We start from the raw sequence: 22,363 nt of genomic DNA, 5'->3' as shown, positions 1-22,363 counted from the left end.
ATGGATTGCGCCAGGCTGCACCTCAGGGTTAATGGGAACTGCAGATGCTGGAGAATCCAAGATAATAAAGTGTGAAGCTGGATGAACACAGCAGGCCAAGCAGCATCTCAGGAGCACAAAAGCTGACGTTTCGGGCCTAGACCCTTCATCAGAGAAGGGTCTAGGCCCGAAACGTCAGCTTTTGTGCTCCTGAGATGCTGCTTGGCCTGCTGTGTTCATCCAGCCTCACATTTTATTATCTTGCACCTCAGGGTTGTTTGCTTCTCACATTTTTAGCCAATCTGGATATTCATAACGTCCCGGCCTTGCCCTGTAATACCATTCATGCGCTGCCCTCCCCCCAGCTACAGGTACTAGGCTGGCCACTTCTATCTTAGCCATTTATTGTAGGCGCAAGGCAGGAAGCTTGTTGTACTTGCCATCAGTGCTCAGTCAAGTGGAGTATGACACACTTCAGCCAGGGGGCCCTGGCCCAGGAAGAGAAGGGCAGCTTCCAGTATCAGTTCGGAGGCTCGGACACTGTCAGTCGGTAACTTTGGCAGTCCAGGGCCCAAGATCCTTTTCTCAAAGAAGACCTCATCAACCATCTTGGTTCTTACCTTATTTGATAAAGGGATGGATTGACTGAGGTGAAAGTGGATGGCACAGCTGGTGGGTAAGAAGTGGCGGGGCGTCATGGGCGAGTGAGTAGACAGCGTAGAGGATGTGATGTGTGGATGAACACAGCAGGCCAAGCAGCATCTCAGGAGCACAAAAGCTGACGTTTCGGGCCTAGACCCTTCATCTGATGAAGGGTCTAGGCCCGAAACGTCAGCTTTTGTGCTCCTGAGATGCTGCTTGGCCTGCTGTGTTCATCCAGCCTCACATTTTATTATCTTGGAATCTCCAGCATCTGCAGTTCCCATTATCTCAGAGGATGTGATGTGCCGGGAGGCTAGGGTGGGTGACAGAAAATGTTTCATGTAATAGTGAGTGGGGTCAAGAATGAGCATGGCTGGGAGGTGGGTGCAGTTGCAGAAGTAGAGTGAGTGTTGGGTATTGGAGAAAAGAGATCATTGAGCTTCGCCCTTCACTGTTGGGCATGCCTCTGGGCTGTGATCACCACAATGACCTGATGGGAAACCTCAGGCTGGACTGGCATGATCTGATAGCCTGCCTTCCTCTGCTAGTTCTCTCCACCATCTTGTCCCTTTGCATCTCTGGGTGCACAACAACCTTTTAAAGTTGCATGGGCCAGAGAATCATAGCAGTCTACAGCATGAAAAACAGGCCCTTCAGCCCAACCTGCCCAGGCCACCCAGTTTTTCACAAAATAGCCTAATTCCATTTACCTGCACTTGGCCCTTATCCGTCCATACATATCCCATCCATGCAACTGTCTAAACATTTCTGAAATGACGGAATTGTACTTGCTTCCTCCACCACCTCAGACAGCCTGTTTCAGACACTCACCATTCTCTGTGTGAAAATATTGCCTCTCTTGACCCTTTTGTATCTCTCCCCCTCACCTTAAAGTGTTATCTTCTAGCTTCACACTCTCCTACCATAGGGAAAAACTTCCCACTATCTACCTTATCGATGCCTCTCAGGGTTTTATCTACCTCTATCAGGTCAGCCCTCAGTCTCCTATGCTCCAGGGAAAAGAATCCCAGCCTATCCACCCTCTCCTAATGGGATACCCCAGCAGTGATGAGTTCTTCTGGGTGTGATGAATGATAGAATTGAGCTAGTATCAGATATGGATGGCATCATCGGAGTGGGATAGGTAGTCAATAAAGGAGCATTCTGGATGATAATGCAAGAAACAATGCCAGTGCTCATGGACAGAAATCCTCAGTGAAACTTTGCAAAATTGACACAATGCCAATAAAAGGTAAGCCTCAGATGAGTGAACAGAGAGAGATAAGGGTTAACTTTCAAATGCGTAAACAGTGAACCACATCAATGGTGACCAAAAGAAATGTCATGTAAGAGACTCTTGTGGACATTGACCTAAATCCAAGTCTGTAATTAGTTCACGGGTTGTTGAGCAAATGGAAGGAATTTTAAAGAGACTTTTTACCCCAGAGCTTGTAAGGCCGTGGGTCACCCAAGCACTTGCATGATTAGCATCACAAGAACTGATAGTGACAGTGAGTTCGAGACTCATCATTAGGGGAGAGATGTGGGTGAAAGTTCATCAACAATCCCAGAAACAGCTGAGCCTTCACCGCTTTGTTTTCCACGGATTTTCCTGCAAGGGCGAGAAAATTATAGGAAGTTAGACCAGTAAAATGATGAAGAAAGGGATGGAAATTCATTTGTACAATGACATAAGATAAAAAACTGGGCTTGTATTTACTGAAATTTAGAAGAAAGAGAGGCTGATCTCATCAAAACATATGTATACCTGGATGGGACTGGACAGGCTAATTGTAGGAAGAATATTCCCGACATTGGAGAAGTCCAGAACTAGGGGCCACAGTCTAAGTGTAGGCCATTCAGAACATTAGAGAAAGAAGAATTTCTTCACTCAAAGAGTTGTGAACCTGCGGATTTCTCTACCACTGAAAACTATTGGAGCCAGTTTGTTAGATTTATAAAGGAGGGAGCTGGATATGATCCTTGCAGCTAAAAGGATCAAGGGGTATGGAGAGAAAGCAGGAGTCAGCTTGCATTAATTAGCCATGATCATACTGAATAGTGGTGCAGGCTCAAAGGGCCGAATGGCCTACTCCTGCTCCGCCTTTCTATGTTTCCAAAGCATTGAACATTAACTTGCTAACACCTGGTTTATCGTCAGTATTATGATTTATGCTCACTTTTCTTCCTGACAATAGACACTTGCTATTCTTGGTGGGGTGTTGGGGGAAGGGGGCAACGGGTGCGGAAGAAGACGAAACAGGAACACCTTATTTTTGATGGAAAGTAAACTATTAATGGGCTGGACTGGCAAATGCTATGCCATGGGTGATAATAGAAACGAAGAGCTGACATTCTTTGACGACATCATCGAAATGGTGAGAGGTGCTGGTGAGACCACATCTGGTGTTCTGTATTGGCCTCCTAAGTTAAGGAAAGATGTAAATACATTAGAGGCAGATCCACAAAATTTACCAAACTGATACCTGGAGTGGACAGCTAGTCTTCAGTGGAAATTTTAGAAAGGCTGGGCTTGTAGCCATTGGAGTTTACAGGAGTAAGAGGTAACTTTGTTGAAACTTTTAATATCTTGAGAGACCTTGACTGGGTAGGTTGATGATGATGTTTCCTCTTGTGGGAAATGAGACAGTTGAGGAGAATTTTTCCTTAGAGTTTGAAATCTGTGGAAGCCTCTTCCTCAAAACATATTTCTAAGGCAGAGGTGGATGGATTTTTGAGAAGCAGGTTGCCAGGAAAAGGTTGGAATGTTGCGCGTAGGTACAATCTGATATTAATATTCCTGTTAAATGGCAGAACAGAATCAGAAACAGAAGTGGCGTGCCCCTACTCTTGTACTTTCATATATAGTCAATGATTCAGAGAATGGCATGGAAAACTTGGAGAATATAGATCCTCAGCCACTTCTGAGGAAGTTATAAGTGAGAATTGGAAGATTGGTGAACCCATCAAAATTATCCTTGTGAGACAGAGAATTTTGGCAGGGGGTGTAAATATTGTGTAAAGGCAGAGGTTTGAGGAGAGTTGCAGTGTGAAAGGTTAACACTCCAATCTGAAAGTGTAAAGTGATATAAAAGCTTACATGGAAGTGACACTGAAGAGAGATGCAAATAAATCTAAGAGAATAACTATTTCATTTGAATGATAATTAAACAGTGATCTTGAGAAGATTTTAGGGCTCAGCAATCCCTCTCAAGTGCTGTAGAGCACCCAACGGATTCTAAGGCTACCACTGTAAGAGAATTGTGGAGAGAGATAACACTAACACACCACCCTGAAATATGAGAGGAACACACTTATTGTTGTTAATGAGGCTCTTAGGAAAACGTGCCTTCTTTAATCTTTGAACAGTAAAATTATTTACAGGTGACTGCTGTTGCAGTCTGAGGTAATTAAAGGAAAAAGGTCCACCGTCAATGTTGTGCCTGTAATTCTCTGCAAACGCTCCGGGAACAACGTGATTGGAATCTTTTAATAAGATTTTGTCTCTGATCCTATGCTACAGATTAGTGAGAAAAATGCAGAGTGTTGTTCTCTACTGCATTTAGTGTGTTCCCAGGTTAATCATTGGCTAATATGTCGACTGGGATTATAACTGTCCATAGACATAATTTTAGTTGGCGGCTGGGCCATAATCATAGAATCCCTACAGTGTGGAGACAGGCCCTTTGGCCCAACAAATCCATGCTAACCCTCACAGCATCCCACCCAGACCCATGCCCGTATGGCCCAGCTAATCTACATATCCTTGAACACTATGGACAATTTAGCACGGCCAATCCACCTAACCTGCACATCTTTGGACTGTGGGAGGAAACCAGAGCACCAGGAGGAAACCCACACAGACACAGGGAGAATGTGCAAACTCCACACAGACAGTCGCCCGAGGGTGGAATCGAGCCCAGGTCCCTGGTGCAGTGAGACAGCAGGGCTAACCACTGAACCACCGTTCCACCCAAATCCAAAAGCTCTTCATTTCTTGTCAGGTTAGCAGATACATGCTTGTTGTGGTCACTGCCACTCCCACAGGGCAGCACCTGTGCAATCCGTTGGAAGGCCATTAGTTGCACTGCAGTGAGAGTCTGCAAGCCTCTTTGAACCCTGTCATTCACGGCCACAATAGCAGCAGTCCATGCCTGTGCGATTGCAAGAATCAAACTCATCATATCCATCTGTGTGGACACTGAGACATCAGATATTGCAACGGATGTGGAGACAAACGCTATCACATGCTGTATAATGGGTACCCAAGTGTTGCCATGGGGTCGGCCACCACCTCGTCGCGAGAAAGATTGGAGTCCAACCTCTGTATGATACACTCTGATAGGTAGGCTCCACCATCCTCTTGATGGTGACAAACTAGCCTCCCCTATCATTGAGTCTACCGTTCGGCATTCAACCAAACAGCAGCATGGGCCCCATCGGGTGGCAGACCACAATCAGGAAAAGAATCATCCTGTTTCAGGATGACGGGATGACTGTGTTCATGCTCCCATTACTATATCATTCCAACAGTGCTTTCACTGTTACCTCTTGGTTAACCAGCCCATGCTAAAGCAAATTTGCCCAAAATACAACTCTCAAACTCCACAGGTGCCTGACAGCAACCTGCAAAGCCATCTCCAGCAGCCAATCTGCGACTACTAAGCTAGAACCTTATCACAGCCCGAGATAGGGTAATGACAGGTACTAAGGAAATGCATAAAAATGAATACTTCCGTTTTTCTAAAGGTTGGAACAAGCATAAGTAAAACACAAAACCGACCTTGGCACGTGTTAATCTAATTGCCACTTGCTGCCAATTGAGTGCAACCCCACGGATGTAATTTTCACTGACCGTGGTTTCAGCTACAGCCTGTTACAACTGAGAATCATAGATTTCTACCACACAGTGTGAGACCATTCGAGCTCTCCCAGCTGTATTTATTGTCTCTGTGAACCTCTGGAGCAGAGTTTGTTCAAAGTAATAAAATTAGGGCACCTTTTAAAAATCAGAATAGCTTGGCAGCTCCTTCAACAACTGCTCCCTCTTGGCCATCATGGTTTCACTGGCTGAGCAATGGAAAACACTGATGTGCTTGTGGGCAAGTATTCTGCTGTATTTCTTATGAATTTACGCCAATGGACAAAAGATTAGCACTGAGGAAAGTCCTGGACGGTGATTACAATTCACTTTAATTGGAGGCACTTGGCAGATCTGTGCTCATGGAATCAAAGCATTTACAGCACAGCATCAGGCCACTCAATCTGTTAATCCTCTGGTGGAGCTAGCTGTTTAATTAACAAGACCATGCTAAACCCTCTTGTCTGCCCTTTCTGAATGCGTTTTATATTCTTTGTTGTCCTAATACACTGGAGTAACTCTGGTAATTCCATTACAATTTATTGATGTTCTGTTCTATTCAGGAAGACTAAATTCTGGTATTGCTATGCTAGTTTCCCTTGGCACTGATAGTTTGATATCTGTGCCAATTCTGGCCCAAAAAAGACAATCAGAATACATTATTGCTGTCTGCACTTCCATTTCCATTTTTCTCTTTACATATTCAAACTCTCCATTTGAACAGCATTGAGCAAGTGTAATAGAGGGTTGCCCGTCAGTTAAAATGAATTCCAAGGCTTTCTCACCCAATGGATTGATGCCAACTAACATGCAGCCAAAATGAAGGGGTGGAAACAGCCGTGAGTACTGAAAACACACAGAAGATCGTTTAGAAGGAGGCATGTGCGTGGTTGGTTCAGTCTGACACCTGCATCAGAACTGTCTGAAAAAGTTGCAATTTAAGGAGCAAGGCAGAGTAAGCATTAGGTTATTAAGCCAAAAATTCCAAACTCTCGAGATTGTTTAATAGTCCGTCATAACTTTGCAAGTGATAAAGAACTGTTAATCCAAAAGTATTAGAGCAAAGCACAGTTTTCCACTGTTAGGGTCCCAGTGCTTGTTAGCCTTGACAAGAGCTTGTGGAAAATGTGGTAAGTTTGTAAAATGTAAGTGAGAAGTTTATGGTATGCCCTCCTAAATTGTCCTTCCACGTCAGGTGTATGTCCCAGCTGGATTTGAACATCGTCTGCTGAGGCTGTAGAGACTGATTAGCAAGTGGTGGTCACTGATGAGTAGCATAAGCCCTAAATTCGTTATTCTTTCCCCCCTTCTAGTTGGCTTTCTTTTCCTCCGTCTGGTCATTTCTTTCGACCTCTGCTTTGTCCATGATCTTTCTGACAGATTGTCTTCATGCACTTCGGGCATCAGCATGGACTTTCCACGCATCAGCTATAATCCTGGTGAACTTGAAGTCTTGTTTGTAGACAAGATTTTATCACTGATGTGGCCAGGGTGTTGTCTTGTGCCAGTAGCAAGTGAATCATAAAACATGTCTTTGGGGGTGTGGGGCCAGTTGCTCACATGATCCAGCCAATAGAGTTACTATTAACTTGAGGGAAACCTTGCTAGGGATCCCTGCGGTTTGATGTACTTCCATATTCTGTCCTCCATCTAGCTAGGAGATCCTCTATTCTTATGTACTAATCAGAGAAATATATGTACCATCTCAGCCATGTAGCGCCCTGTTCTATGATTTTTGCATCTGTTTTGAGGCTTCAAGGAGAGACACGCTGGGGTTATTTTCATTTTGGAAAATAACATATGAATGATTTTGAGTCCATAGCCCAGATCCTTTACTTCACTTAATTACCCTTCAAATGACGCCATTACAAGTGAAAATCCAAAGAAGTGCGTGACAAGTGGCGAATCACTAAATGCTAAAGTTAATTACTCAAGTTTTGTCCTGTGTATATCGTTTGAATTGAATAACTGATATTATAAATGGGTGGTACAGCTTGAAGTTCCTGTTCATAATTTCCTAGCCAATTTAGTCATTTCTCTTGTTTAAACTAACTCAGTCAGAAAGGGACTGAAGGGACCATAAATTAATGTTACCTCGTCGATAAAACATTGATTTGAAACATATTTTCCCATTTGTTGGATTGCACTGTACTTCCACTCTTAAATAAGGAGATCTAAATAATCTTGTTGTTATGTTAGATTGATTAATTCTGCATTTTTTACTGTGTTCTATGATTTCAGATTGTTCATCGATCTTTGGCTGCTATGTTGGGATCCCTGGCAGCTTTGGCTGCCTTGGCTGTGATTGGTGATGTAAGTGTCATCCTCATTCCTAATACATCTCAAGTGCTTTTTTTATGGAGTCTTGACTGTACGATATGAATGCACGTCCTCACCTCATTGTTCCATCCTGAGCCACTCCTCTTGGCCAATTGTGTAACCAATGGTTCGCCATTTGCCTTCCACAATTGGGAAAGGATGAAGAGGCAGGTCTCAAGTCTATTTCAGCCAAAATGGAATTCAAACCTGTGTTATTGCTGCTTTTCTGAACTACTCATGAGACACCTAAGCCAACTGCGCTAACTGGCTCCACAATGAATGAAATTAGGTTCATCGTGGGCAAATATTGCAACTTCCACCTAACGTCCTCACTGCTATTTGATGAAGAAGGTATCTAATTTAAAAATGATTTAACAAAGCATAAAGCAGTAAAATGATCCCATGAGAAAATTTTGGATATAAGTGAAGGTACTTACAAACAGTAAGAGATAACAAAGTGTAGAGCTGGATGAACACAACGGGTGAAGCAGCATCAAAGGAGCAGGAAAGCTGACATTTCGGGTCTAGACCCATAAGCCTACTATTTACAAACAGTCGTTGTAGTACACTTACTGAATTTTGAAATTCTGGTAGTATTAATTTCTGTCTGCATGCCCTTTCTAGTGGCTTCTCGCAGAGCTGTGTACACGTTAAACAGCAGTTTGTGCAATATGGTTGAGCCAGAGAATATTTTGATATCATCGCTACACCAAACAAAAGTTGAATTGGAGACTGTTTAGCAAATTGAATTTAATTCCTGGGTAAGAGAAAAATGGGCAATAAATGTTGACCATGCCAATAACTCCCATATCAATGGCAGCTAACATTTGTATAATATTTTGTAAAATGTAAAATTATAAAATGTCCAACATTGCTTTAATAGAGTATCAGCAAGCCAAATTTGGCTTTGAGCAACATGAGGTGATATGAGGTCAGATGTGAATGTAGCCAAAGTGAAGTCTTTAGGAGTATCTGTATGGAAAAGAGAGAAGATGTATAGTGAAGGAAGGAATTCCAGCTTTTAGCACCTAGAAAGTACAGGCATAGTTGCCCACAGTGAGGTGATGACAACCAGGAATGCACAACTGGCTGGAATTGGAGGAACACAGAGCCCACGGAGCGTTGCTAGATTGGAGCAGATCAAAGACCCTGGGAGAATTGAATCCATGTAGGGATTTCAATATGGAGGCTTAGCCTCAGAATGAGCTTAAAAAAAACAAAGCTGCTACTCATCCTTGTCCTCTCTTAAGTTTTTATTTCCCATTCTCCATGCTGCTTCTTGCCACTTCTATTTCTCTAGGAAAGGAACAGCCCATGAATTTACTGGTGTCCTTAAGCTTGAAAACCTGTTATGTAGATGTACACTTCAAATTAGATTGATTCATCCTTGTTATCTTATCTTACCATACATCATCAAATCAGGAAGATCCATTTGGCAAGTAGTCTGACCTATTCATGGATAATGTTGTTGAACTAACTTGCTTCCCCTGAAAAACCAGTGCTCTCAATTTAATTCCCAATATCTTCTGACTCCCATGTCTGCACAATGCTTCTTCATTATTCTCAAATTACCTCAAATCTTATCTGGTGTGGGTTTTTGATGCCTGATAGGACATGCTGACACACATGCACAGTGGCATTGTGAAATATCTGAAAGAGAGATAATCTGTTGACCATATCAGTTTTCCCACGTGGGGTTTGAGGTGGCTATAGATTCGTCCAATTATTACATTCTTCGTCGACCACTGGTCTTCTTTCATAGTCCTTGTCAACTGTCGTAATCTCACTTTTCCCTCCACTTTTACACTCTCTCTGCTGTCTATTATGTGCACGTTATGTACTTATTTCTAAACTTTTTTCAAACATTTCTGCATTTATCAATGAGCTCCTGGTTTTTTGATATCTTTTAGATGGAATGTGTTTAATCCTTGTGTTGTCTACCTTGTACCTTTATCTTAATCACTGTTGGTCTGCTGCTTAATCAAAGGATCATCAGACCATGTAGAAGGGAAAGGAGCCTTTTAGTACAGTGTTTGTACATGTGGCATGGTGGCTGTCTGGTCAGCGCTGCTGCCTCACAACACAAGGGACTCAGGTTCAATTCCAGCCTCGGTTCAGGCCTGTGTGGAGTTTGCATGTTCTTCCCAACGTCTGTGCGGATTTCCTCCAGGCACTCCATTTTCCTCCCACAGTGAAAAGATGTGCAGCTTAGGCAGATTGGTTGTGCTAAATTGGCTCACAGAGTCCTGGGATGTGCAAACTAGATGGATTAGAATGGGAATTGCAGGGTGACAGGAACTGGATAGGGGTTTGGGTCTGGTTGGGATGCTCTTTGGAGTAATAGCGTGGACTCGATATGCTGAATGACCTGCTTCCACACTGTACAATTCTATAGTGCTCGTACTCTGAGTCAGGAGTCCTGGAATTAAGTTCCACCTACTCTAGAGGTGCGCCTTCATATTTCTGAGTGGTTGATATATAAATACCCACAGCGTAGCACGAGGCTGAGTAGCTTCTTTGAAGGAAGTGTCTCATTATTCCAGCTCTTCTGCTCTTTCCAAATAGATGTTTTTGTTTTGTTTTTAAGTACTTGGTCTAGTCTTTGGAGGCTGTGTGGTCAAATATATTCAAGAGATGAATCAGTAAGGAAATCAAGGATTTTTGTTAAAAGGCAAAAACACAGAATTGAGAATTATTAGACCAGCCATTCTCTCTTTCAATGGCAGAATAAGGCTGATGGGCTGAATGGCCTGCTTCTATTCCTACAACTTATGCCCTATGTTCACATGTACAATTTTCTCTTAAAATTGATGATTGAATTCACTTCCATTGCCTTCCAAGTAGTTTGTGGCATAAAATATATTTACCTCATCTCCCCACTGAAAAGTCTGCCAATTTTTTCCGGATCTACATCCTTTGGTTACTGACCCTTCTTCCAGACAAAATAGCCTCTTCTGATTTACTCTATCTCAAAGTGTCAGAATGCCAAAGACCTTTACACAGAACAAATCTGACTTCTCCATCTCCCCAAATAGTTGAAGTTCCTCAGTCCCGGACTGCACCAAGTAAATCTAGCTTGTCAGCTTCTCTGATCTGCTAACTCCTCTGGTTAATGAATCTGTGTTTTATCTGCTTCAGGCCAACTTCAGTTAGCTAAATAAGTATAACAACATGATGTTTATATCTTCAGTTTGGTCCAGACTGTGAATAATGCAGGAAAATGAAAGGTGGAGGATAAGGAATCCAATTAATTTCTCCTAATTGAATACCAAAGACCCATTCTTTGGACTGCTGGCCCCTTCTCAATACTTTTTCCAAACTGGATCATTCATCTGTCTCCACTTATGGAAATGGCTGAGCCATCTTATGGTTTTGGGGTGGAGAAAATAGGGAAAAGACTCAAAAAGACTCGAAAAACCAACTGCCTCCCTTGCCAATCCTACTGGAAGCACTGGTCCCCTTTGGAGATTCACAGTGCCATCTTCCCCTTCTCCGTCATGTTCAGATTCAGTCTTTGCCTTGAGCATTTTTGGAATATTCAACGGGCTTTCGAAGATGGCGCAAGGCACACTGATGTTGCTTTTCCAAATCGGTGTCTGTGGACTGGCAAGTATCTATGGGATCTGCCCATGGTAAAATAGGATGGGATTTGAATGTGAGGGGCACTGTAAAGGTGAGAAAACTTGCAAGGCCTTGTGGTGAAAACACTCTGAAAAACTTTAACTCCGCTTAGACTTAGCCAAAAACACATAAGATTTAGCTCTCAGTTTTTCTCTCTCCACAGATGCTGCCAAAGCTGCTAGGTTTCTAGAGCACTTTGTTCTAATTTCATAATCCCAGCAACCGCAGTGCATTGTTTTCAGCAGGGGACTGGGATAAATTGGATTGTATCTGGCATTGGCATGACCAACTGAATAGGTTTCCTGTGGGCTGTGTTGTTCTATACTTCTCTGATTCAGTCATGTGGAAGGTGGGAACTCAACTCGAGACTTTGCCAATATTTTGATGGATATCTGCCATCTTTTCACTTCTCAATACTAACACAGCCTCTGTCAGAAAGTGACTAATTTATCCAACAAGCTTGATTTAGTTTTAACAAAGTATGCCTTTTATTTTGGTGTTTAATAACGGAAAAATGTGAAGGTTGACTTGCATCTGAAAAGAATGGGATAACAGAAGAAAGTACAGCCCATACTACAATTAAACTGTTTAACTAGATCCATGGTGTTAACTGTGAATGTTATATTTTTGATTGCAGAGACCAAGCATGGTTACAGTTGTGGAGTGGATTGACTACGAAACACTGGCATTACTGTTTGGAATGGTAATTAAAGTCATTTTAACTGGGGTTATTTTATTCATGCATACATAGTTTTCTCTCTTTTAAAGTGTTATCTCTTTCAAGCAGTTTAACTGTGGAGCAGACTTTAATGCTTAATTTTAATCTCGCCGTCTGCCAGCTTTGCAAAACATTTCAATGCCCATGTAAAACATTGGTGTCAGAAATTGATTTGTTTTGGTTGAGTAACACCAGAGTTTGCAAAGTCCTGTGCTTCACTTGCAGAAAGTGAGATGTGAGTTTGCGGGTGTTGCAGAGCATTTTACTTACATTGAAAACAGGCAGCATCTGAATGTTCAGAGCACAACGCTTTGAGTTCTGATGCTCATTATAACAATCCAGCACTCCTCCAGCGTTTGAGCCACTTCTGTTCATCCTCCCCTTTCATTTATTATTTTTATTATCTTTATTATCTTTTAGATGTATTTTTCATTTTATAGAATTCCTATCATGTGGAAACAGGCCCTTCAGCCCAGCAAGTGCACACCCTCACAGCATCCCACCCTGATCATCTTCTATAGCCCACCTAATCTATACACCCCTGAACACTATGGGCAATTTAGCGTGGCCAGTTCAGTAAGGTTAACCCACCTAGCCTGCGCATCTTTGGACTGTGGGAGGAAACTGGAGTTCCGGGAGGAAATCCACGCAGACACATGGAGAATGTGCAAACTCCACACAGACAGTCACCAAAGGGTGGAATCGAACCTGGGTCTGTGGCACTATAAACCACCGTGCTGCCCCAATAGAATCCCTACAGCATGGAAACAGGCCATTCAGCTCATTAAGCCTACACTGACCCTCCAAAGACCATCCCACCCAGACCCTCTCCCCCTAACCTGTTCCTATAACCCCTGATTTCCCATAGCTAACCCACATAGCCTGCACATCTGTGGACATAATGGGCAATTTAGCATGGCTGATCCACCTAACCTGCACATCCTTGGACTGTAGGGAGGGAACCGGAGTTCCAGGATGGAACCCACATGGACACAGGGAGAATATGCAAACTCCATACACAGTTTCCCAGGGTGGAATTGAACGTGGCTCCCTGGTGTTGTGAGGCAGCAGTGCTAACCACTGATCCACCGTGCCGCCCTGACACATGTTTAATCCTGTGTTGGTGGTGGGCATTAGTTGAGGTTTCGCATACACAGAGGCATTTATTCAAAGTGTTGGGTTAAGTTTGGAGGTGGATGCTTGCAAACTTTCATTCTGTAAATAAATATACAATTCAGTAAGGATTGGCTCTGATACTATTTTTCACTAACTGCCTTTCTGGAATATAAAACCAGTCACAATAAGGAGAGAAATATTCTTTTGGTGTAGCACTTAATTCTTCTAGTTGTAGTCAAATTCAACTAAAGACTGATGGATGGCTACTTTTTGTGTTTTGAATCATTCGTGGGATATGGAGATTTAATGCCTTGAAACTGAATGGCTTGCTAGACCATTTCAGTGGACAGTTAAGAGACAACCACATTGTAGTAGGTCTGGAGTCACATGTTGGCCAGACCAGGTAAGAATGGCAGATTTCCTTTTCAAAAGGATACTCATGAACCACATGGGGAGTTACAACTATCAACAGTGGTTACAACGTCATCATTAGATTAGCTTTTAATTCCAAATTTCTGACTGAATTAAAGTTTCATCAACTGTGACGCAAATCACCAGAACATGAGCCTGGCAGTCTGGATTTCTATTCTAGACATTCCCACCATGCACAGCCTCCGCAAATCCAAGGACCCACCCCATCAGGTCTTGACACCAAGAGTTTGCAAATTATACCCGTGCTTGTTGATTTATACTAACACCTGATTGTTATCAACACTTCAGTTTTAATATTCTCCTCTTTGAGCTCAAATCCTCCCGTAACCTCACCTATGCCTATCTCTGTAACCACTTTCAGCTTTAATATGGTATGGGGGCGCTGCGTTCTGCAAAATGTGGCCTCTTCATCACCCTGAATTCAACTGTTCCGGTTATAAAGTCTGGCCTCTCTGCCTCACTTTCTTTCTTTAAGTCACTCCCTAAACCCACTCCTTTGAGCAGGTTAGCAAAGTTTGAAGCAGGATGAACACAGCAGGCCAAGCAGCATCTCAGGATCACCCTGAGATGCTGCTTGGCCTGCTGTGTTCATCCAGCTTCACACTTTGTTATCTTGGATTCTCCAGCACCTGCAGTTCTCATTACCTTTGAGCAAGTTATTGTGCACCTGACTTAGAATATCTCCATGTGGCTCCGAGCCAAGTTTCTCCTGTTAGGGCTTTGCAAAGGAGTATGTTGCCTTTCTCTCACATTAAAGATGTTAAATGAATAAAAACTACCATTACTTTTGTGCAGTGCTCGCACCAAATGCTTTAGCACATTTGTTGGAAATGTTTTGGTTCATTTCTTAGAACAGAGCTGTTATTTTAAGTGGGTTCCTTCCTTCCTTAAAATAAAAGTCTAAGGGCACTTACGCAAGTTCACCTTTTTCACTGTAAAAGCACAAAGGGACCTACAGTAATTAGGGTTTATGTCCATGGAAGAGCAAAGGTTGGTTGCTAAAGAAATTAACTTCACCATACCTCACTTGACAGTAATTTCCTGAAAATTCAATATGAGTGGAGGCTTGTTTTGAAACATTTGTTTAATAAAACACAAACAGATTATAACATGCTCCAGTGGAACATCTTGGAATAGTTCACTGTGCCAGTCCTACTCAGCTATTTACAAGCCCATTGCTATTTTATTAGCCCAAGTCCAGAGCACTGGCTGTAGATTCAATTCTCTCATTTTACAACTTACCTCAGGCTGAAGACCTGTAAGCAAGATAACTAATATGCACATTTTGTGTCTCCTTTGTGGATAAAGATTGGTTGGTAATTCAACCACTTAATGAAATGTCAATTAAAGAAAACTGACTTGTTCCAGTCAATTATCAAAAGTATAACCATCCAACTTAGTTAAATATTAAATGTCAGATTGTGCAACCAGTGGCAAAGCAATTCTGCAGCCATGATCCCATTGAGCAGGGTAAACAGCCAGTCACACTGAAGAATGTTAACAGATGGAAAAGCAGAAAGGCCATTCATTATCCTTCACAAAGTTTTTATAAAAACTTTATGGCCACCAGGTTCAAGATTGGGATTTACACATGGGATTAACTTAAATGCTGAAACATCAAAAGAGAGCTTTTAAAAATATTCTTGATCATTTAAAAAAAGTTTCTTTGATCTTAATGGTAACAATTGAAATTCTACAGGTACAAAATCAGTTTTTCAGGACCAGAGCAACTCTGCAATAATAATTATGCACACTGTTAGGAGCACAGTTGCAATTCATTCAATAAGATACAAGTTTTTCTAGACATGAAAGATCTAATGAAGAGAATAATTGTGTCAAAGTGGAATTTTGAGTCAATTGAACGATTTTTAACCGATTTGATCTGCAAAGGCATTGATAATAACGTGTGGAGAAACAGGAATTACAAACCAACACATCTGGATTTCCACTCTCTGCACTTAAGTGCAAATTTCAGAAATTGCTTAAAGTTTCACTGTTGGAATGATGGTGAACATTTACAATTTTTCCATCATTGTAACTGTAAAATCCGCAGCAATGTGTCGAAAAGAATACTTAAGTCGTATTACCCAGTCTGTTTACAAAGCTGCAGCAAGCTGTCATATTAATGGATCATTTGTCATCTTAAACAAGATTAGTGTAATTGGAACAGGAAATTGTAGCATTCATCATACTGACTTCGAAATTGAATCTTCTGCAAATGCTTTCTTCAACATATTAGCCCTTCTTGGATATTTAGAATATTCATTCACAAATAATGTTTTTCGAAATGAACCTCATTTTATGTAAGTATTACAACCTTGGCACTAACTTAAGATGCCTCACTGTAAAACATGTATGTTCCACGTTTAGCAATCCAGTTTTTCATTACGATAGAAATATAGGATTATTGGTAGGACATTTGGCCTGTTCGATCACTCAGTTAAATCAGGGCTAAGCAGCATCTTAATTCTATCACTCCACTTTCTTCCATACCTTTAATGCCTTTATCTAACAAAAATCTATCAATCTCAGTTTTGAAATTTTCAATTGACCTACTCTAAATGATCTTTAGGTGAGAGATTTCCAGACTTCCACATTACATGAAAGTACCCTGGCATTAGCTTTGAAGGGTTTCAATCTAAGTACAAGGCTGTGCCCCTTTGTTCTTCTAGTTGGGTGTTTGACTGGTTGTTGTCTGTGGAAGTAACTGATAATGAACATAGGGATCTCCCCTTCCCCCACTGCATCCCAAAACCAGCCCAGCTCGACTCCTCCCCCCACTGCATCCCAAAACCAGCCCAGCTCGTCCCCTCCCCCCACTGCATCCCAAAACCAGCCCAGCTCGACCCCTCCCCCCACTGCATTCCAAAACCAGCCCAGCTCGTCCCCTCCCCCCACTGCATCTCAAAACCAGCCCAGCTCGACCCCTCCCCCCACTGCATTCCAAAACCAGCCCAGCACGTCCCCTCCCCCCACTGCATTCCAAAACCAGCCCAGCTCGTCCCCTCCCCCCACTGCATCACAAAACCAGCCCAGCTCTTCCCCGCCCCCCACTGCATCCCAAAACCAGCCCAGCCTGTCTCTGCTTCCCTAACCTGTTCTTCCTCTCACCCACCCCTTCCTCCCACCTCAAGCCGCACCTCCATTTCCTACCTACCACCTCATCCCGCCTCCTTGACCTGTCCGTCTTCCCTGGACTGACCTATCCCCTCCCTACTTCCTCACCTATACTCTCCTCTCTACCTATCTTCTTTTCTCTCCATCTTCGGTCCGCCTCCTCCTCACTCCCTATTTATTTCAGAACCCTCTCCCCATCCCCCTCTCTGATGAAGGGTCTAGGCCCGAAACGTCAGCTTTTGTGCTCCTAAGATGCTGCTTGGCCTGCTGTGTTCATCCAGCTCCACACTTTGTTATCTTGGATTCTACAGCATCTGCAGTTCCCATTATCAATGAACACAGGGATGTTGCTTTTCCATGCCAGAGTAACACTGCCGTTGCAGAATAACAATTAATCGTAAAAGAGGTAGTAGCAACTGCCGATGCTGGAGAATCTGAGATAACATGGTGTAGAGCTGGATGAGCACAGCAGGCCAAGCAGCATCAGAGGAGCTGGAAAAGCATTTCTTAAGAAGGGTCTTGACCAAAATGTCAGCTTTCCTGCTTCTCTGATGCTGCTTTGCCTGCTGTGTTTGCCCAGCTTTACACCTTGTTATCTTATATTGATTGTAAAAGCTTTGTTTTGCCATTTGTATAGATAATGGGAATATTAAATATCTTAGCTATAGTCTCGTTATCCATCATTATTTTACCTATCCTTCGCTAGTTTGCCAGCTTAAAACTAAATATGTTTCCGAATGATTTGAGGTTTGATGTCTCATCTGATGAATGTTATTTTTAATTTCAGCAACCCCTCAGTAATGCACTAAAGTCTCAGTCTTGGAGCTTGACCCCATGACTTTTCTGATGGTGCAGCCAAATTGCCTATGATAAGTCAACCACAGCTGATGCTAACATACAGGGCCTAAATATGCAAGGGAAGAAAAGTAAAAATTAAACATAATACTGACCATAAACCAAGTATTGGCAAATTAATGTTCGATGCCTTTGGACAAAGTTACTTTCTATTTCATGCCATAACTATGCCATGGCTGCAAATGCTATTCCCACGAGCAGGATGCTGCCAATCTAGAAAGATAGTCCACTCACTGTGCAACTAAGCAATATTGTGTGTGAATGTCAGTGCCAATGTGATGCCAGGTATATAAGCTGTAATTCCCAAAGATTGGCTGATAGAATAAAACAGCAGTCCTTTCAGTCATAGGCAGTGTTGGAGGGAAGACTGTGCTGTATCAGTCATGCTTACAAAACACAATAAAAATGTCTTCTGTTGAAAGTGATTTTATGGTTGGGCAGCACTTGCTGAAAAATCCTGAATGGGCTCATACCTAGATTAACAACCAATTCAAGTTATCCATTCAAGATTGGAATATGACTTGTTTGAGATTGCTGAAAGCAATGTACATTCATCTGCAGGGGCCTTTCACTGCAAACTAGAGGAATAAACAAAACAGCTTTGTGTCTTTTCCAATCACCCAGGGGCCCAGAGAGCATATGGTTCTTGATACTTAGTCCAACCTGGGCCAGTCAATAAATTTTACCAATCAATCAGCACCCTTTTGTGCGGTGTCACCATTATTGAGATTGTTTCAAATTTGGCATTTGTCCAGATAAATTAAGATTAAGGTTCGGGTTAAACAAAAAAGTGCTGGCAACAAGTTAAAGTTATTTTCCATACAATTTTTTAACATGCTGTTTTATCTCATAATACATGCTAGCATCCCTTTTAAAGCTGAAGGGATTTAGATTCTTACCTTCTGCCACCAGCAGCCCTCGATTCATGCCCACCTATCTTAATTGAAAGGAAAATCATAAGCTGGTGAGTGCAGAAATGAGAAACCTCAGCCAAAATGATTTTATATCAATGTACTGAGCACAGAGTGATTTCTGCATTTCACATTTAGATGGAATAGTGTGCAGGTCACTTTGCCTGTCTATCTTCAAACACAGTATAAGAGCTACTGTTAGTTAAAATCAGACAGATGAGATTACTGTCCATAAGCTGGTGTATTAAAAAACATTCTGGCTGTCTCTCAGTTATTTTTAGCTTCCATTTTCTGCACCTGTACCTTTCTGGTCAGTGCTCTACAAATTAGGGAAAAAATGACTTCAAAGAAAAATTGCAAGAAATATGTGTTAAAAATGTAGAATCGAAAGACAAATGATGAAACCAATGTTCTTTTATTCATTGTGCTTTTTTTTAAAGATGATTTTGGTGGCAATATTTTCAGAAACTGGCTTTTTCGATTACTGTGCTGTCAAGGTGAGTGGAACAAATATTATTTCCTGCAGTTCTGATATGAAAAGCTGTGAAATAGTCTGTGGGCTTTCTGTTTCATTAGTTAGCTTGAGCTTTCTTTTCTTGGGGAATTAATGAACACAAATAGAGAAACAAAGAGAGGAATCTTAAGTCTCCCTTCTGATGCCCCTCAACCCCACGGAGTAATGAGTTGGAGTGGAACGTTGAAAAGTTAAACATCTGAATTCTGCTTCCAAAGTCCCTCTAACATGTCCACTTCTGATTTCAACAAGATAGATCAGTTGTATTGACAATAAATCCTCTCTCGCAAGGCAATTGGCAATTGAAATCTTGTAATGAATTTGCGTTCCTCATATGAAACCATTATTTTAAAGTTAACCTTGGAGAGCTGTTATGTCACAGTGGTCGTGTCACAACCCCTGGACAGGGAGATCCCAGTTCAAGTCCCACCTGCTTTAGAGGTGTGTGATAATATCGCTGAACAGTTTGACTAGAAAATATGCCCTCCTCCCTCACATTAGATCTACTCCCATTGAGGGGGAGAAGATAGCATATATATAATTAATACGTACATATAAAATTAACCTTGGCCAGCCGCAGAACTTTCCAGGCCTCAGAAAATCTGTCAGTTAAAGGGAGGCAAGGATTGCTTGTTCCTCAAGATAAGCGCCTTTCCAATTTATCTGCTTCACCAACCACTGCCCCTCCCCTGCCCTTCCACCAACCAGACCAGATCTCCAACCCCAACACCAATCTGACTCACCAAATGCCCCTGATACCCTCCCCCACAACAGCAGTTACATCTACCCTCATAACTCTTATGATCTCTGCAAACCTTACAATCTGCTCACAACCTTGCCAACCTCTGTCAAGCTCCTTGTCACCTTCTAATCTCTTCTGAGGCTTTCTGTTTAAATCTGACACCAGGCCCTTCCTGACCTCCCTACCCTGACAATTCTGACAGTTGTCAGGCCCATTCCGCCATCACCCTCTGCTCTAGCCTCCATGATCCTTCTTTGATGTGGATCCCGACTTTCTGCCTCCCTGCCGCTGTGATTTCTTGATGACCCAGAGCCCTAGAATTTTATCTCCCCTGCCACACCACCCCCAAGTACCTAGCCCCATGTCTCCAGATGCCTCTCTGCTCCCAGAAACCTCCCTGCCTTTAAGTTACTGTGCAGTTGGAAAGCAGAGGCTAAAAGTCAAATTCTTCTGTTCAGTTAATTGGGATCTTTGGGAAGCCTCCTCTTCTCAGTTTTCCAATGGGAAACCTGTCTTCTTGTTCACTTCATGAGTTAGTGTCTAGCCAAAAAAATGGAAATCAGTTCTTAAAAGAACAACCTTCCATGGTAGCCTTTGTTTACTAATACGGTAATGTTTCCACAAAAGCTCATAAAATAAATACAGTTGATTTAGACAATCTTTACTGCAACAATTGGCTATTAGGGTGGCACAATTAGAGAGTGATAATAACATACTCTCGTGGACCTGAATATTTGCAAAAGAAAACTAAAATGTGTTTGGTTACCTGTGGAAGATTATTCTAATTTATTACTTGTAGCATATTAATATGCATGAATAAACATTCTATTGTGCTTACATATCCACACGTTATTCTCTGTTCTCATGGAAAATAAACATGCTATTAGCATCAAATATCAGTCCTCACTATCATTGCGGTTTCAGATGTTTGTTTTTTTCTGAATGTCTTATCTCCTTAGGGTAGACTCCACCAGTCATTAGATATAGATACCTAAAGCACCTTCTGAAATCTCACTGATGTGTGCACTGCTCTTTTATGTTATACTTCGCTTCAAGATTCTGCTGAGGAATTCAGTCTTAAAAGCCAGATAGGATACACATTGAGCTTCATTCCAACTTGATATGTTTGCATAAAAACAAAGTACAGCAGATGCTGGAGATCTAAAATAGAGACAGAAAATGCTGGGAAAATTCACTGGGGGCTGTGGGGAAGGGATGAGTTGAAAAAGTAGACAATGTTTATGCTTTGAAGTTGCTGATTTCTGAAGTGTTGAGTCCTGCAGGCTGGAACGTTTGTGCTTCAGCCTTCAGGACTCAGCACTAAGTTCAATGACTTCCTAGAATGTAGTTTAGCCCCCACAGCCCTTCCCCAACTCAATGTCTTGTTTGCATGGGTGTGTTCTCAGCAAAGCTGAACTATTTTCAACTATTCACACTTACCCTTAGCATATAGCTTGCAACTATATCACTCCTGTACTGCCATAAGCACTCCCTTGTCTGTTGCTCTGGATGTCCTCACCATCTATTCCACTCTGTCCTCTTCCTCCTTTGCCAACAGCATAAAACCATCATTTTCCGGTCACCTTCAGTTCCAAAAAACAAACAGGAGATGAACAGTCGGGACAAATGTAAAATTTTGAAATGACTCATCGGAATCAATCCAATGCAAACGGTGCTATTGGAGTAGAAATTGAAAAGTCCCTTTCAATCATTAGTATCATTTTCCTTTCACTCAGGAATAATTTATGCTATTTGGTTCTTGTGACTTAATGTTTGCAAATTAATGTTGGCCATTGAAGAATCCAGACTCTATCACTGATGGCAGAACATAAATTGAATTAAATGCACGCTTTCAAAATTGCATTTTGAAATGCAAATGGATAGTTGTGCTGCATGGTAAATTCATTAAAATTTAAATTAGCTGGAGAGGGAGAGAAAATCATACGGTAAAATTTTTGGAAGGGATGTTTTTACATGTAGAATTAGCTGAATATTGAAAAGAGATGTTTGGTAGTACTTTGCCTGATGACGGAGCGAAAATGAAATTAGTATTGTCTTTGCCAATTACTGTACTTGCTGTTAGAATGCCAAGCCTGGCTCATGACTCCTTGAAAGATTCAACTATGCCCAAACATCTGTGATTGAAAGGGCGTTCAATATATACAAGCAGGATATTGATCAAGATACTGTCTCTATCCCAGGGAGGAAAAGGATTGATAATCTTGCGTTCTGCATTTATGGTGACCTCTTAATTCACACTGACAGTTTAACAATTCCCAGGTTCAATTCTCTTGAGTCAATAGGTGCTCAAAAGTTTGAAGGGTCTTGATATTGTAAATAAGGAGAAACTGTTTCTACTACCAACAGTGTCAGTAACCAAAGGAAACAGAGTTAACATAATTTATATAAGATTCACTGGGGGAGATGAGAATTTTTTTTATGCAGTGAGGTTATTGTGATCTGGAATGTACCACGTGAAAATCAAAGCAACTTCCAAAAGGAAATTGAACGTCAACTTGAAAAGACAATAAATTCT

The 22,363-nt window shown here is 41.9% G+C and overlaps 1 protein-coding gene across 1 annotated transcript in view; it reads left to right on the top strand.

Moving 5' to 3' along the window:
- Positions 1-22,363, top strand: part of oca2 (oculocutaneous albinism II) — a 468,272-nt gene that overhangs the window by 194,407 nt on the left and 251,502 nt on the right. Inside the window, exons 10-12 of the mRNA XM_048532874.2 lie at positions 7,724-7,795; positions 12,060-12,125; positions 19,012-19,068. Of these exons, the coding sequence (XP_048388831.2) occupies positions 7,724-7,795; positions 12,060-12,125; positions 19,012-19,068 (195 nt within the window). The remainder of the gene's footprint in view (positions 1-7,723; positions 7,796-12,059; positions 12,126-19,011; positions 19,069-22,363) is intronic.

This window comes from Stegostoma tigrinum, chromosome 6 (genome assembly GCF_030684315.1).
Source record: "Stegostoma tigrinum isolate sSteTig4 chromosome 6, sSteTig4.hap1, whole genome shotgun sequence".
Taxonomy (NCBI): Eukaryota; Metazoa; Chordata; class Chondrichthyes; order Orectolobiformes; family Stegostomatidae; genus Stegostoma; species Stegostoma tigrinum.
Note: the sequence above shows the minus strand (reverse complement) of the source record. Positions and strands in the feature narration are given on the sequence as shown.